We start from the raw sequence: 15,866 nt of genomic DNA on the forward strand, positions 1-15,866 counted from the left end.
GCGGTCCCCCACTTCATCTGTATGGATTGAGAATGTCCACACAATGTGTACATGTGTAAATACTGCACTTGACGACCACAGCATCACTCGGTTTGGATGACAACATCAAAACGGCACATCACCGAGATACTTGCATTGGCATAAATGGCTTTAATAATTAATGTCTAACCACGACTTACCCCAATGGATTGGTCAACACAATTTCCAAGACTTAAAATCGAATCAACATGCTTGGGGCATTCTTGGGAGACGTGTTTGTGGTCACCAAAAGTCCGTCTACAGTCTCTTGAGCAACCGGAAATGGCATCAGTCAAATAATGGTGCATTTTTTTTTTTTTGTATACAGAATCGAGGCTCGTGAAAGAGCTAACATTTATCACACAAACAAATCAAACAGACAAACAAACAAACTATATAAAAAGAGGGAGCGGTAGACAAGATGGGGAGAGAAGGGGAAGCACCCAAACACAACATTTGAGAGCAGGGACATCGGGAGATGTGTGGGAGGGAGAGGGCTTGGGGTGAGGAGGCGTGGGAAGGAGGGGGGGGGGGGGTTGGGCGGGAGAAGTATAAAACACAAGGACACCAAGGACTTCCAGGAAAGAAGTTGGTATTTCAAAAAAGTGGATTTGGGGCGAAATTAGTGGGGGTAGAAAAGATCAAGGTTTTGGATGGGGGAAGATAAGAGATGGTGGTGAACAGCTGTTTTAAAGACCTGGAGGGAGGAGTGGGATTGAAGAGAGTGAGGGAGTTTGTTCCAGAGGCGGGAGAAAAGAGGAATGAAGGAGTCAAGGTGAGCAGAGATTATTGATTTTGGCAGTTTAACCATAAGAGGGTTGCAGGCAGATGTTGTGCGACCTGTAGGAATATTTGGGGGACAGAGCCCAGAGAGAGCTGGGGGAGCAAGGCCGCAGAGGAGTCGGTAGAAGACAGAAAGACCACCAACCTGCCTGCGGTGAGTGAGTGAAAGGCCCTTGGAGTTAGCTTCATCGTGGGAGATTCCAATGATTCTGAACGCTTTGGTTTCAACAGCGTGAAGACGAGCTTGGTGTGAGGCAGGAGCACCAGCCCAGAGGGGAGAGCAGTATTCCATTGAGCTGCGGATGAAAGCCTTGTAAGTGGTGAGGAGCTCAGGTGTGCCAAGGAAGGACTTCGCACGACGGAGGATGCCCAGTCGGCGACTGCCTTTGGAGGCCAGATTTGAAATGTGGTTTTCCCAGGAAAGATCATGGCAGATAGTGAGACCCAAAAGCTTGAGTGACAGAACTTCTTGGAGAGGATTATTCAGAAAGTGGATGGGAGGGTTGTCCAGTCGGTCTTTTCGGAGAGACATCGGAAGAGTGTGAGATTTGTCAGGATTGAAAGACATGTTCCACTTGTTTGCCCAGTCTGTGATTTTGTCCAGGTCTGCAGACAGTGAGGAGGCTGCAGACTGCCGATCTGAGGGATGAGGCAGCGAGTAGAGTCATCAGCAAAGAGATAGAGAGGATTTTTAAGAGAGTCAGAGAGATCATTGATGAAGACCAGAAAAAGCACAGGGCCCAGAACACTGCCTTGGGGAACTCCAGCCTGAACAGGAAGAGGAGATGAGAGAAACCCATTCAGGGCCACACGTTGACGACGACTAGAGAGGAAGTCCGCCAGCCATGCGTGGTGGAGATTTCCATGGATACCAAAGGAGGAGAGTTTTGTGAGCAGAGCGGGGTGCCAGACCGTATCGAAGGCACCTGATATGTCAAGGGAGACAGCTCTAATTTCCTGTTTGGCATTGAGGACCTCCATCCATTGTTGAGAAAGCAGAAGCAGCATGTCCAGAGTAGAGTGACCAGGTCTGAAACCAAATTGATGATCAGAGATCAAGCCATTGGAGAAGAGGAAAGATTTCATATTCGAGGCAATGATGGATTCCATGACTTTGCTGATAATTGGGAGAAGGCTGATTGGTCTGTAGTTGCTCGGATCTGTTTTTGCACCTTTTTTGTGAAAAGCGGTGATGTTGGTTGATTTCCAAGCAGATGGCAGATGACCTTGAGCAAAAGAGAGGGTGAAGAGAACAGAGAGAGGGAGTGAAAGAGCGGAAGAACAGGATTTTAGGACTTCCAGTCCAGTTGCAGAATCAGAGTCGAGGGTTGACAGAAACTTTTCGACCTTGTCAGGAGGAAAGGACACAGAGTCCAGGAGCAGCTGGGTACGACTGGGTACGGTGGGTACAGAGAGGGATGGGTTTGGGACACAAGATTTAGAGGCAAACACAGAGTTGAGGCATTCAGCTTTTTCACGTGCGGAGTCAGCCGTGTAGCCGTTTGAGGTGAGGGAGCGGATGGAGGGGGAACAAACACCAGAAACAGATTTGACCAGACGCCACCAGCATTTGGAAGAGGGAGACAGATAAGAGAGTTCGGTCTTGAGAACGGCGAGATATTGTTTCCTGGCTCTCCTGAGGGTGGACACACACTTGTTTCGGGCTTTGTGAAAGGAAATTAGATTTCCTTCCGTTGGATTTGCTTTCCAGGAGACGAAAGAAAGTTGTTTCTGGGCAACAGCCTCACCACAAGATTCCGTGTACCATGGACGGGAGGAAGGGTAAGACAACTGAAGACGAGATGGGATAAATCTGTGCATGAGAGAGAGCAATTTACTTTGAAAGAATTCCCAGGATGAGTTGATGTCAGAGGCGGTGGAGATGGTTACCAGTCCAGATGATTGATGGCTGCTTGAAGACCGTGCCAGTTGGCCTGAGTGAAATGCCAGACTCGTCGACGCTGAGGAGGCTCTCTGAGAATTGTCACAGAGATGTCCACTTTAATAAGCACATGATCAGATGAGGCGATTGGAGCAGAAGAAGAGCAGCAGACATTTTCAGGGAAGTTAGTCATAACCAAGTCCAGAAGAGAAGATGCTCCGTTGACTGAGATCCGGGTCGGGAAATTGACAGATTGTGTCAGTCCCAGTGAGTCACAGAAGTCCTTTGCTGAGGAGCCATTGCTGGTGAGAGAGGTACCCACACCCAGCCAACTGGCATGGTGACAATTGAAATCACCACATACGAGGAAGAGAGAGTTGGGATGGGTCGATAGAAGTTGGTCCATATTATCAGACAGCGAGATGTAGATGGAGTCATCACTGTTTGGTGGACGGTACAACACACATATTAACAAAAGGTGGGAGCGAAGGGGAATCCGTAGCCAGAGGTATTCCTGGGGGTGAGGTGGAGAGAGGGCAGTGCAGGGCGAGTGAGGAAGAGTTTTTTTTATAAAGATAGCAACCCCACCTCCAGGACGAGGCTCAGGTCTATCATACCGGAGGAGGGAGTAACCTGGGAGAGATACCAAGGAATCAGAGACATCATGAAGGAGGAAAGTTTCTGTTAAGCAGATCACGTCTGGTTTGTCAGAAGCAACCTGTATGGAGAGATCAGTCAAGTTTGAGTGAAGGCGCTAGATGTTTGAGGTCCATACCGTTAATGAAGAGGAAGGGGGAGCATCAGATACAGAACAGGGGGGGAGGGGGGGGGAGGGGTAGGGTAAGATGTGGAAGAGGAGGAAGTGGTAGGGAGAGTTGTTGAAGGTGTGTCAGAGATTTCAGAATAGCTTGGAGTGAAGCATTATTCCACAGCGAGAGCTGGATCGACTGATTTGCTCGATAATATATTTACAACCTGGTATTGGGGTAAATAATGGTCAGACATTTTTAAAGCTGTTTATGCCAATGCGAATATGTCTGTAATCAATTGTAAATTGGCGTCGTTGCCAATTTGCAAACTCGTTTCTGACAGCCATTTGTTTTCAGACTAACTTAACTTTCGCTTCCACTGACACCAATTTTATTTATGGAGTGTACAGATCGACGTGCTGGTTCCATTCAACCAGAATATGAACACATTTGATCATATATGACAGCTTACAAATTCCTGTTCACAAACACAAATGTCATGTATTCACGTATCAGGGCAAAAGTGGCACCGAGAATTACACAAGATTATACAACAAATGTTTGAATGCTTCCATTATTTTTATGTGCTGTAGGCTTGAGGAAATTAACGTTAAATAAGGCAATTTTGTGAAATTGTGCCCAAGGCCATGCAAGTGTGGTAGTCAAGCCAGCAAATCTTGCAGCACACATCAGACAGCTCAAAATGTGACTATGTTCACCGACTAGGGCTCTAATCACGCCCATGGTCTGAGGTTCTCTGCAAGGCCCAAGAGAAATACTGCATATGCTATCTTGAAACAATTTGCTGTAGCCACAGATACTGTACCGAATGTATGCATTCTTCACTTGTGTTTTGAGACAATTTTATTCCAATTTAATTATTGGGGGAAGAAAATAGAAAGATTTCAACTAATGAGTATACATATTACAATCCATCGGAGAATGAACTGATATGATAAAGCTGACATGCGTACAAACTCACACACTCACTGACACACAGAATGATTACAATACCCGTTCCCATTCATTTGGTAAATGGAGTTTGTCAATTTGATATTACAATTTTTTTTTTTTTTTTTTTTAATTAACTAGAACAGCACTCTTCGACGTCACGATGTCGACCGATACGCCTCCACCCACATTATTACATCATTATAATACTTGTATAAAGTTTGATTTAAATCCATTCAGCTGTGCCCAAGTTAGCACATTTTTTACCTGACATGACCTCTGACCTTTGACCTATTGACACCAAAATGTAATCAGTTCACTTTACATCATTATGCATACCTGTACCAAGTTTAAAATTTAAATCCCTTCAGCTGTTCACAAGTTCTCCCATTTTTACCTGACATGACCTCTGACCTTTGACCCCCCAAAATATATTCAGTTAATCTTTACATCATTATACATATCTGTACCAAGTTTGAATTAGATCCCATTAGCCATTCTCAAGTTATAGACCTATTACAGACTTTGACCTTTAACCTTTTACCTCTTGAACCCAAAGTCTAATCACTTAATCTTTATATTATACATACCTGTACCAAGTTTGAATTAGATCACTTCAGCAGTTCTCAAGTTATAGACCTATTACAGACTTTGACACCTCGACCCCAAAATCTAATCAGTTCATCTTTATATCATTCTACATAAGAGTACCAAATTTGGTCAGAATCCCATCACTGGTTCACAAGTTATTGCGGTAACAGTATTTTTACCTAACATGACCTCTAACCTTTGACCTCGTGCCCCCAAAATCTAATCAGTTCATGTTCACCTCATCATACATACCTGTGCCTAGTTTGATGAAGATCCCGTTAGCCGTTCTCAAGTTATCGCGGTAACAAAAACCCATCACGGACGGACGGATGGACGGACAGCCTGAAAACATAATGCCTCCGGCGATTTTGGCATAAAAAATGCATCTCAAATGTATGGTGGAAATGGATTATTGGGCCTCAAACGCGAGTGGTGGAACTATTATTATAAGGGGGTAATATATTTAATTGCATTTCTCAGATTACAAGAGATTTTCTCTTTGGCTCCTTCATGCCTTAATCAGTTGAAAATGGGTGTTTCATGTGCAAATACGACATATTTATAAGCATCAAGTAACCCCAGTGAAACATGGTGTGGAATGGGTATTGCAGTGTTATATACATAAAGGCAGGCTCGGAGTCAAAGATAATAACCAGGTGTCCTCGTGCGCGTGCATGCTGGGCTACACGTGCAGCATCTCCCCCATGTGCGCCCTATCCTTTTTATTCTCATGAGTGCTTCTCCCAATTTTCCTCCGCTCCCCTTTTTCCATAAAAAACACCACCACAACATCCCTCCCTCCACCCTTCCCCCCCCCCAAAAAAAAATCGACTGCTTTCAAGGCTGCTAAGTGTGTCCTTGGGTGCTTATCTGTCAGCGTAGTTGTGAATTTTTTGTAGTGCTGGGGTGCTGACAAGGCACTGGCTGGCGGCATGGGAAGAACCGCCTTTCTCTGCCTCTCCAATTCCTTGTGAAAAAAAAGAACACTTGTGAAACTTTCTACCGGAGCCAGCTAGAGCTTGCAAGTAACTCTTGTTAAAAGAAAGCTCTCACAATACTATTGAAAACCTTCTTTCAACAGAGGGACATCCAGCTTAGTGTTTCCAAATGAACAACCCATGGCTCACAAAGCTGTGATCTCAGGGTCAAATCCCACATCCTCTGTTAATTTGTCCATTATTTCCGAAGTTCCTTTCAACCTGCATAGACGTACAGCAACATCTCCCAATGTTATTAGATTGCAAGTGATTTATAGCAAAACTCCACCATGAGGCTTAATCAACCACTATAAAACAGTTATAATTCATACATTATGCAAGTTCGTTCAGAGGAAGTGAACAAGCATGAACAAAATTGCAATTCCAGCATTCTGGATGTACATCGGTTTAAAAAACCCCCAAAAAACAGCATATGAATGGGAAAAAAAAAAAAAAAAAAAAAAAAAAACAGCGACACTTGGCAAAAGAGAACAAAGTAGAATGGCACTCAGTAGAGCATCCTTTTGACCTCAAAAATAATTTGTGGTTGAATTCAGTGACCTGATATGCAAATCGTCTTCAAATTTTAAGTGAAACGGATGAAAATTCACAATTTTAGAAATGTAGTCTATGTTTACCTTTTGGCCTATGTTGACCTCAAATACAATTGGTGGTTGAATTCAGTAAGCTGATATGAAAATCCGATACAAATTTCAAGTCAATCAGATGAAAATTGAGGATTTTAGAAATTTGAAAATGTTGTTGACCTTTGGCCCATGTTGACCTTTTGGCCTATGTTGATCTCAAAAATAGTTTTTGGTTGAACTCAGTCAGCTGATATGCAAATTTTATTCAGATTTCAAGTCAATCGGATGAAAATTGAGGAATTTAAAAATTTGGGAAAAGTGGTTGACCTTTGGCCTACATTGGCCTTTTGACCTCAAAAATAAATAGGATTGAGGATTCTGTCGGACCATCAACTCTACCATTTGGTGAAGTGAGCGGACAGACAAACACACAAAACGGAGTGATCAACATACTCGTCAAAAAAAATAAATTGCCAAGTGATAAACTATGCCTGGAGCATGTGGATGGGAAGTTGAACATGGATCAGTAAAACGAACCAAAATCAGTGAATCAAAACATCAAAGTAATGGGGATGGCAAAGAGGGTCAATTTAAGATGAGAGGTCGTAAAGTGAGTGTCATAGGTTTTAGCTTTAATCAAGCAATATGTACCCCTGGAGAATCTCTCGCAAGAATCCTCTCTGGGTGAGGTCGCACCCCCGCCAAATTTCCTGCACCACTAGTTGACCCCGACTCTGGCTTCTTGCCTGAGGGCGTGGCTGGGGAAGCAATGTAGAAATCCTTTGCGTGGTCCAGGATGCGGTGATTGTCCAGGATGAGGTGGTACGCCACAGAAAGATGATCCTTGAGAGGAAGAAGCAACAAACATGGTGAGCACAAATAAGAAATTGAAATTTGGGAAGAGAATGATGGTGAGACCAGATAATTGCAAGTGTAAGGTGACGGCAATGATATAATGATAATTTATTAAACATAATGATCAACAATAAAAGCAAATATTCACAGAATTGATTAACAAGGCATTCATAATTTTGATTTAAAAGGAAATTTTAATCAACACATACAAAAATCTATTTTGTTATGCTTTGCCTGTTATGCTTTGTGTCTAAAGGCAGGTTCCTTTAACATGCAACTTCACCAAAATTCTTGCACAAACTCATTTGGGTTTCAAAAAGGTCAGCTCGGCATGCCTATAAGAGCCAAACATTCGGCTTTGTGTTCTGGATGACTTTTTTGAGGATTTCAATGGCAAAATATTTAAAGCGGCAAAGCCTTTGAGTCACTTGAAACGCCTCTGGCAGCAGCCTGGAGAGAGGCAGGGATAGTGGGGCAAATATATGCTGTGACATGGCTAAAAATTCTCCCTGTCTGCAACAGGGGTCAGTAAGCCACATGCACTGTGGCACATGTACAGGCAAAACTCATAAGTTGTGCCCCCTCCCTCACAGGGACAGGCAGGTTGTTTTTTATGGCCATGTCCTGACCCTGGGTACTACCAACAAGTATGAAAAATCTGGTGGAGATCTGGCGAGCCATGTTTTTTTTTTTTCCACGATTTTCAGATATATACACAGCCACACAGAGAATTGTCATATTTAATATAGTAGGATAATAGCCCTGGTGTTGGGCTAGCGGCTAGGGTGCCGGCTTAGGATCCTAGGATCCTGGGTTCGAATCCCGGTCGATCGCTGAATTAACGCCAGGGGGGTTGACTCAGCCTGTCATCCTTCCGAGGTTGGCAAATTGAGTACCAGTTCACTGGTAATTCCCTGTTTGTCGTTAAAGGCGGCAAAAAGGGTTGGCGTCAGGAAGGGCATCTGGCCGTAAAACATTGCTTCAAAAAGGGGACCAAAAAACAACAACAACCACGGTTCCCGAAAAAGGCCAACCCCCGCTTTGCAGGGAAAAATGGCCTCTAAAGGTGGTTATAATAGCCATGTTGGTAGTGTGATAAGTGATAAGTGACAGGGAATTAAGATAGAGTCAAGACTCATGACTGCTACATGCTAGTGAGATCCTGTATTCCATATGCCAAAGTGGTAAGCCCAAAATAAGCGGCAGCTTCCCACAAACTTGGCTGCAGCCTTGTCGGCTCTTCCGTGTTCACATAAATCGCATAACTTTGTAATTGGAGACAGTATGAGATGGACATTTGTTCCGTTTGTTTACAATGCCATTCAAATCATGACAATAATAAGCTTGAACCCATCCAGCTCTCTTGCAAATGCTTGTTATTCTATCAATACCGTTCTTGTAGGCCATGGTGTTGTTTTCAACAAATGCAGCAATGACCATGACTTCACCAGCCTATTTACTTCACAGCATGATTAAGGCCTTCTCAACACAATCCATTCTATTATATTCAATGCAATGTAATTTGAGGCTATTGTACTCGAGTAAGTACGGTATTTGAATTTCATCACCCCATCTCATCTTTGCTCTACCTCTGCTTCGACCATGGCCATCACTAACCTGCTAGTTTGTAATTATTGTTGTCCATAATGACCAAACAATATTTCCTCATTTACTCGCTAACCAAATATAGTATTGAGGCATCGTCGGTACACCTGAACTCAGCAATCACCAATATATATATATAAATATATGCCTCAGCCATGTCTTTTAGAGTCTTCTAAGTAAATATATTGAAATCACAAACATACATATCTTACCCAAGTTGATACAACATACTTTTTCATTTCCTAGTATAACAGGAAAACAATCTATTATTTCTGTCTGAGTACATAGAATGTATTTTGTTGTCATAAAAAAGTCTCTTTGTAATCACCATCATCCAGGCCTCGTGCAATGAATGACCTAGAACTTGAGTTTGATTTCTCTCATGTAACCTAATAGTTGGTATTTAAAAGAATGCATGATTGGGAGTGTTATTTACAATATCATGACAGCCATGAACCACACATGTTTTCTATGACAGCACAAAATCAGTTAAGCTGTTTGAACTAGAAGGTAGCAAAGGTCAGTTAGCCCAGAAATTGTAACATCAAATAAAATCCAACAATCAGGAGAGTTCAGTTGATCAGAATAAAAGCCACCATTTTAGATCCAACCCATTGGCTGGTGACATACGCATGAGATTAAGAAAAAGCCGACAAAAGAAAAACCCAAAAGTTATCAAATTATTTTTTGATCTCTACAAACATTAGAGAAGGATTCTACAAGCTGTCCAGCCTGGATTTGAATCCCGACCCAGCTATAAACTGCCATCCTGGTGTTTCACAGGCAGAGTGATTCATCAATGTGCACGTCGTCCCTCAGATGGACGTTAAACGGGCATCACGTCCGCCGATATTAGTTGGTGAACGTTAAAGACCCCATGGAGTCCTTCACGAAGAGTAGGCGAGTATTCGCCGGCACCATGGCCAAATGTTTTTTCAAATTCCTGCCCTAACCAGTAGAAGGCAATGCATTAGCGGCACAGCCTCGCTCACAGCAATAATGCTGGGAATGAGGCTATGCAACCTTTCGGCAATGATGCTGCATAGGAATGCCCAGATACCATTCTGAAATTCTGAGGTACAAACAATCGAGTAAATATGTAAGCAGCAAAGAAAATGTATTGTTATACTAATTGAAAATGTAATGTATATTGAAAAATATGTATTATTAATCTATATACCATCCATTCAAAGATACTGTCAGCCTCAAGGATCAGGGATTGCAAGTTGAGATGCAAAGCTTATTCTGACTCTTCTCCATGGGAGGCACCATAACCGTAACCTGTATGAACCAACACAAACTGCCTAGTAGTCTATACAAAGCATAAGTGAACCAGAATCCCAGGTAATCCAGCTATCAGGATAATCCATATATCTTAAATTGCAGATAAATAACTCAGGGTAGATAGAGAGGAGAATGCAGTTACATGTGGGTCTCCGCCATACAGACTGGCCAACACATCTTCAGGGCTGCACTCGATTCTCCCACACACTTCATTCACAACTTGATCATCCACAACCTGCAAAACAAAGAAGATGCAAGAAAAAGAAAAATGACCAAGATTGCAGTTGTACAACTGATAAAGTGAAAGGCAGAATAACTGACCCAACCGTTAGATGGAGAAATAGGCATGGAACATAATGAGTAAAAGCAGTGTCACATGCCTTAGAATCATACTCAGATCCCTCGGGAAAAAGATGTAGAGGTAAATCTTGCTTGAACCATTCATGCTCTCTGAGATAGGAGGGTGGTGGAGGATGGAGGGGGAGAGAAATCAGGCTTGATTGTCCACGATTTACAAGATTGTCATGGGATGTTAGCATTTTATAGCACATGTGTTGATCCAGATTAACAAGTTTAATGATATTTTTCTGCAAATAAAAGAGAGAAAAGGTCAGTGGCTCAAGGTCCTGGGTTTGCCACATTGCAGTTGTGACAGAGTATCCTCCCCAATTATTGAAGTTTAACCCTTTGAGTACGGGATTTTTTATTTATAAAAATACCCCTGGTATGGGATTAATTTGGCATTTTGGTACGGGAATGCAACCACGTACTGACGATCTATTTATAGATATAGTCGATGACGTGTAGTAACGTCATCCATACACAAACCTTTTTCGCGGGTTGCGGCACTGGACGTCATCCGTACTCAAAGGGTTAAGAGGAGACCAAAGTCCCTGACAATAACATGCCAACCCACTACAAATAATTAGGGCTGGAGCGAGAACTAGATTTTAAAAATAGATTTTCTGGCAAAACTGGCGTACAGCAGGCAATGCAATACACAGAGTATAACAATATATCAAATCATCAGCAAGGTCATGGAATCCATCATCGTTTCTGACATTAAATATTTCCTCTTCTCCAATGGCTTGATCTCAGATCATCAATTTGCTTTCAGACCAGGCCACTCTATTCTGGATATATGCTGTTTCTGCTGTCTCAAAAATGGATGGAGGTCTGCAATGCCAGACAGGAAATCAGAGCAGACTCCCTTGACATATATCATATGCCTTCGATACAGTCTGGCACCCCGCCCTGCTCACCAAACTCTCCTCTTATGGTATCCAAGGAAATCTCCACGCATGGCTCGCGGACTTCCTCTCCTTTCATAAATCAGCGTGTGGCTCTAAATGGGATATAAATGGGATCAAGCAAGATGTGAACATCATCTCCTCTTCCTGTCCAGGCTGGCGTTACTCAAGGCAGTGTTCTAGACCCTGTGCTTTTTCTAATCTTCATCAATGATCTCTCCGAGTCTCTGGAAAATACTCTATATCGTTTTGCTGATTACTCCACCCTCTGCCGCTCCATGTCTCATCCCTTAGATCAGCAGTCTGCAGACTCTTCACTCTCTACAGACCTGGATAAAAATCACAAACTGGTCAAACATGTGGAACATGTCTTTAAATCCTGACAAATCTCACACTCTCACGATGTCTCTCCGAAAAGACCGTCTGGAAAACCCTCCCTTCTGCTTTCTCAACAATCCTCTCAAAGAAGTTCCGTCACTCAAGCTTTTGGGTCTCACTATCTGCCATGATCTTTCCTGGGAAAGCCATATTTCCAAGCTGGCCTCCAAAGCCAGTCGCCGACTTGGCATCCTCCGTAGTGTGAAGACCTTCCTTGGCACAACTGAGCTCCTCACTACTTTCAAAGCTTTAGTCTGCAGCTTGATGGAGTACTTACTGCTCTTCCCTCTGGGCTGGTGCTCCTGCCTCACATCTAGCTCAGCTTCACGCTGTAGAAACCAAGGCTTTTAGAATCATTGGCATCTCCCACGATGAAGCTGGTTCTGAGGGCCTTTCACTCGCTCACCACAGGCAGGTTGGCGGTCTTTCTATATTCTACCGACCTCTCCGGCCTTGCACCCCCTGCCCTAGCTGTCTGTGCTATATACCCCAAGTATTCCTGCAGGATGCACAAGATCTGCCAGCAACCCTCTTATGGTTAAACTGCCAAAATCAAGACTCTCTGCTCACCTTCACTCTGTCATTCCTCTTTTCTCCCACCTCTGCAACAAACTCCCTCACTCTCTTCAATCCCACTCCTCCCTCCAGGTCTTCAAAGCAGCTGTTCACCACCATCTTTTATCTTCCCCCATCCACTGACCCTATTAATCCACCCCAAACACACCTCCTTCAAATTCCCTGTTTTATTTCCTGAAGAAACCCTGTAGGGTCCATCTTGTTTATCCTGTCTGTGTACTAGGGTGGCCCTTATTTTTGAAAGTTTGACATGTTAAGCTCTCACCCTCTACAACTGGTCCATTTGCCCTAACAACAAACCACGCCAAATGTCAGCTAAATCCATAAATATTTAGAGGTAGTCCAGCACCCTTGAACATTTCCCCCTCCAGGCCATGCGATTGAGGTCACGGAACACTTAAAACACATGTCACAGATAATCCCTGTGACTGATAAAATTATCGATTTTGCAAAGAAGCAGCTTGACCTCAATCAGCCAGGGGATGATTATAAAGAACTTCTGGAACTGACCATTTTGTTTCTTTGAGGAGCTCCTGCTCGTGGCATTCATTTCCGTGCTCCTGGTGCGATTCACCATGCAAGATGGATGTCGAAGGCCATCTACAGTCTCAAAATCTGGCTTTTCCACCAACAGTTCAAGCTGACGGCACGAGAGAGGAATGGCCTTCGATAAATTTGTCTGTTTCTGAAGTGTATTTGCAAGCCTGGATGAAAGCTCCAAGTGCAGCTGAAGCTCCAATGAATGATCTGCTGCTGATGAAGACCTTGATCTCTTACAAGACTGCAAGTCGTGCAATGTCAACAGCCACCAGTGAGAAGTTGAGGAACCATCTGTGGTACTTGTCAGAAGAGCTGGTGGGGTTGGCCTTCTTCGACAAACAAGTGCCTATCGCTACTAAACAACTGATGGTGGAAGCACTGAAAGGCGAGCGTCCATTAGATGAAGAACCATCAAAGATGCCACGGCCTGACATGAAAGCCTTCAGCGAGAAGGGAATTGAAGAATTTGTGTCACCACACACAAAAACATTCTTCGAAAAGTTGAAAATCTCGTCAGACTTATTAACTGTGGATCCAAGCACATGGGGTGACCATGAAGGCTACAAATCTGCTGTGGAACAGATCAGGGAGTTGAAGGTCGTAAATGACCATGCTGAACGAGGTGTGGCCCTCATGAAAAGTTACAACCGGCTCCTTACCAAGGATGAGGAGCAACTCCAAATTGATGAGGAGCAAAAGTTCCCCACGATGTGGGCCTGTACAAGGCCTGTGGTTAGGTTAGGACCAACTCTTCGGTGCATTCTACCCGACCTCCCCAAATCGTCTGTCAGTGGGTGGACTTTGACCTTGCAGGAGCACGTCCTGTGAACATGTAAGGCATTGACTTATTTAATGGAAGTCTGGAATTGGAAAGACGATGCTGTGCGTCATTACCAATAAAGTAATGGTGACCAACTCTTCGACAAAGGACATCTTCACGAAGTGAAAATCCACAAAGCTTGTGTCAGTTACATTTATGTGAGAACCAGATGTACAAAGCAGACTTCCCTGTTCTCATAGACGTCCAACCCCTGTTGTCTCTGTCAGTGCCACCGTTACCAGACCATAAAGGTAGGCCGACATTACACACGATATCAGAACCTTCATTTTCAATTTCCTTGATACGTTTCTGTCTGCCATCAATCCCTGCATCTGCACCCCCCCTGAATACACCTTTCCATCTCTGCCTCTGACCTGGCATCTGCAATCACAGTTCTCCCAAGAGACTCGATCCTATTTTCCTGTCCGATCTCCTTTCCCTCTAAGCTGATATTCATTTATATTCTCTGCTGCCTGACCCACGTCACCTGAAACTTCTCCATGCCCATCTTCAGTCCATGTTTCCCCAATGCCTCCTTTCACTCCCACAGTAATTCCTGCATCTCCTGCCTTCTTTCCACCACAACAGCCAGATCCTCTGCATATCCTTCATGTTTACCCTCCTGCATACTAGCTCCATCACCATGATAAACACAAGTCAGCTGAGAGCTTCCCTGTCTCAAACTGATGTTCTCACCGAACTCCCCAGACATCCTAGGTACCACCAAAACTCTTCCCTTCATTCCCTTGTACATCCTTTCAACAAACCTACTGCTTCCGCCACTCCCACCCATCTCAGTGTTGCCATTCCCATCTATCTCAGGACGTTGCCATAGGCCTTCTCCAGGTTCAAACTCTTCCTTATCCTCCCATCCAGAATACTCTTCAGTACATTCATGACACGACTTTGGAGCGTAATGCCCCTGTACTTCTCCTGATGTTGAACATCGCCCTTCTTTCTTCCATATCAGCACAATTAGACCTTTCCTCCAATCCTCCGGCATAGAACCCTCTCTCATACATACATTCCACAGCCTCATCGTCCAGCTGACTCCGACTTCTCCCACTGCAATTAGGATCTCTGTACGGGCCTCATTAATGCCTGGTGCTCTTCCTTTCATCGTCCTCTTTAATGCTGTCTGCACCTCCTCCTCTAATCTCCATCAATTCCACTTTCCCTCAAAATAAAACAGAAGCTCCAGCTCGCCGTTGCTTCCTTCCTGGTTGAACAGCTCCTTTAAATACATTTCCCATACCTTAAATACTGCCCCCCTCTGTCACCAGCCTCCCGCCACCATCCTTGACAATCTCAACCACCTTCATGTCCTTACTACCCTCATCTCTGTCCATCCAACCTTACCACGGTCCTTTTATTCATATTGTTTGAAAAGGCATGAGATAGAAGATGTCAATATATGATCAAGAATTGTGATTTGTACACTCGCTAGCCACCCTGAACCTCTTACTCATGTGTTTGCTCGAAGAACATGACACCGATCATTTCTGGATGCTGTTGGCAGCTCACCTTATGTCGTTGGTTGTGGCTCTTTTTAAAGGGTCCACCTGAAGGAGATGAAGTAATAGTGAGGCGGCTGACCGGGGCAGGTATTGCGGCAAGAAAAAAACTCCTTCACGAATCTTGCGGAAAAGGCTGGGAACATGTTCGTCATCAAAAGGTAGAGAACCACAGAGAAGTGCATACAGAATCACCCCACAGCTCCACAGGTCCACCTCTGGTCCTGCATACAACCTCAGTGACAAAATGCATCATTTTGGGATTAGTGATAGTGCCTAATCTTTGAGTGATCAAAATGTTTTGTTTTCTCAAATTAAATCATTTTGTGATGGAAATTAAATTGAATGTTCTTCGTACAAGAACTACAATGGCAATCGACAGAGCACATATCTCCACCAGGCTGAACAGTTGACGCTTTGTATCCCAATGATGAGCCGGATCTGGATCTGGACCTGAAATAAAATCTAATTGGCTTGTTCTTGTCATCTAACCAACTCATCTACCT

General features: G+C 43.8%; 1 protein-coding gene across 1 annotated transcript in view; it reads right to left on the minus strand.

Annotated features, from left to right (window-relative positions):
- The window catches only part of PRKAA2 (protein kinase AMP-activated catalytic subunit alpha 2), a 41,187-nt gene that overhangs the window by 13,430 nt on the left and 11,891 nt on the right, over window positions 1-15,866 (minus strand). Inside the window, exons 6-9 of the mRNA XM_068112803.2 lie at window positions 15,371-15,595; window positions 10,663-10,732; window positions 10,425-10,517; window positions 7,190-7,381 (exon numbers count right to left, since the gene is read on the minus strand). Coding sequence (XP_067968904.1) covers window positions 7,190-7,381; window positions 10,425-10,517; window positions 10,663-10,732; window positions 15,371-15,595 — 580 coding nt within the window. The remainder of the gene's footprint in view (window positions 1-7,189; window positions 7,382-10,424; window positions 10,518-10,662; window positions 10,733-15,370; window positions 15,596-15,866) is intronic.

This window comes from Myxine glutinosa, chromosome 4 (genome assembly GCF_964187855.1).
Source record: "Myxine glutinosa chromosome 4, kmMyxGlut1.1, whole genome shotgun sequence".
Lineage (NCBI taxonomy): Eukaryota > Metazoa > Chordata > Myxini > Myxiniformes > Myxinidae > Myxine > Myxine glutinosa.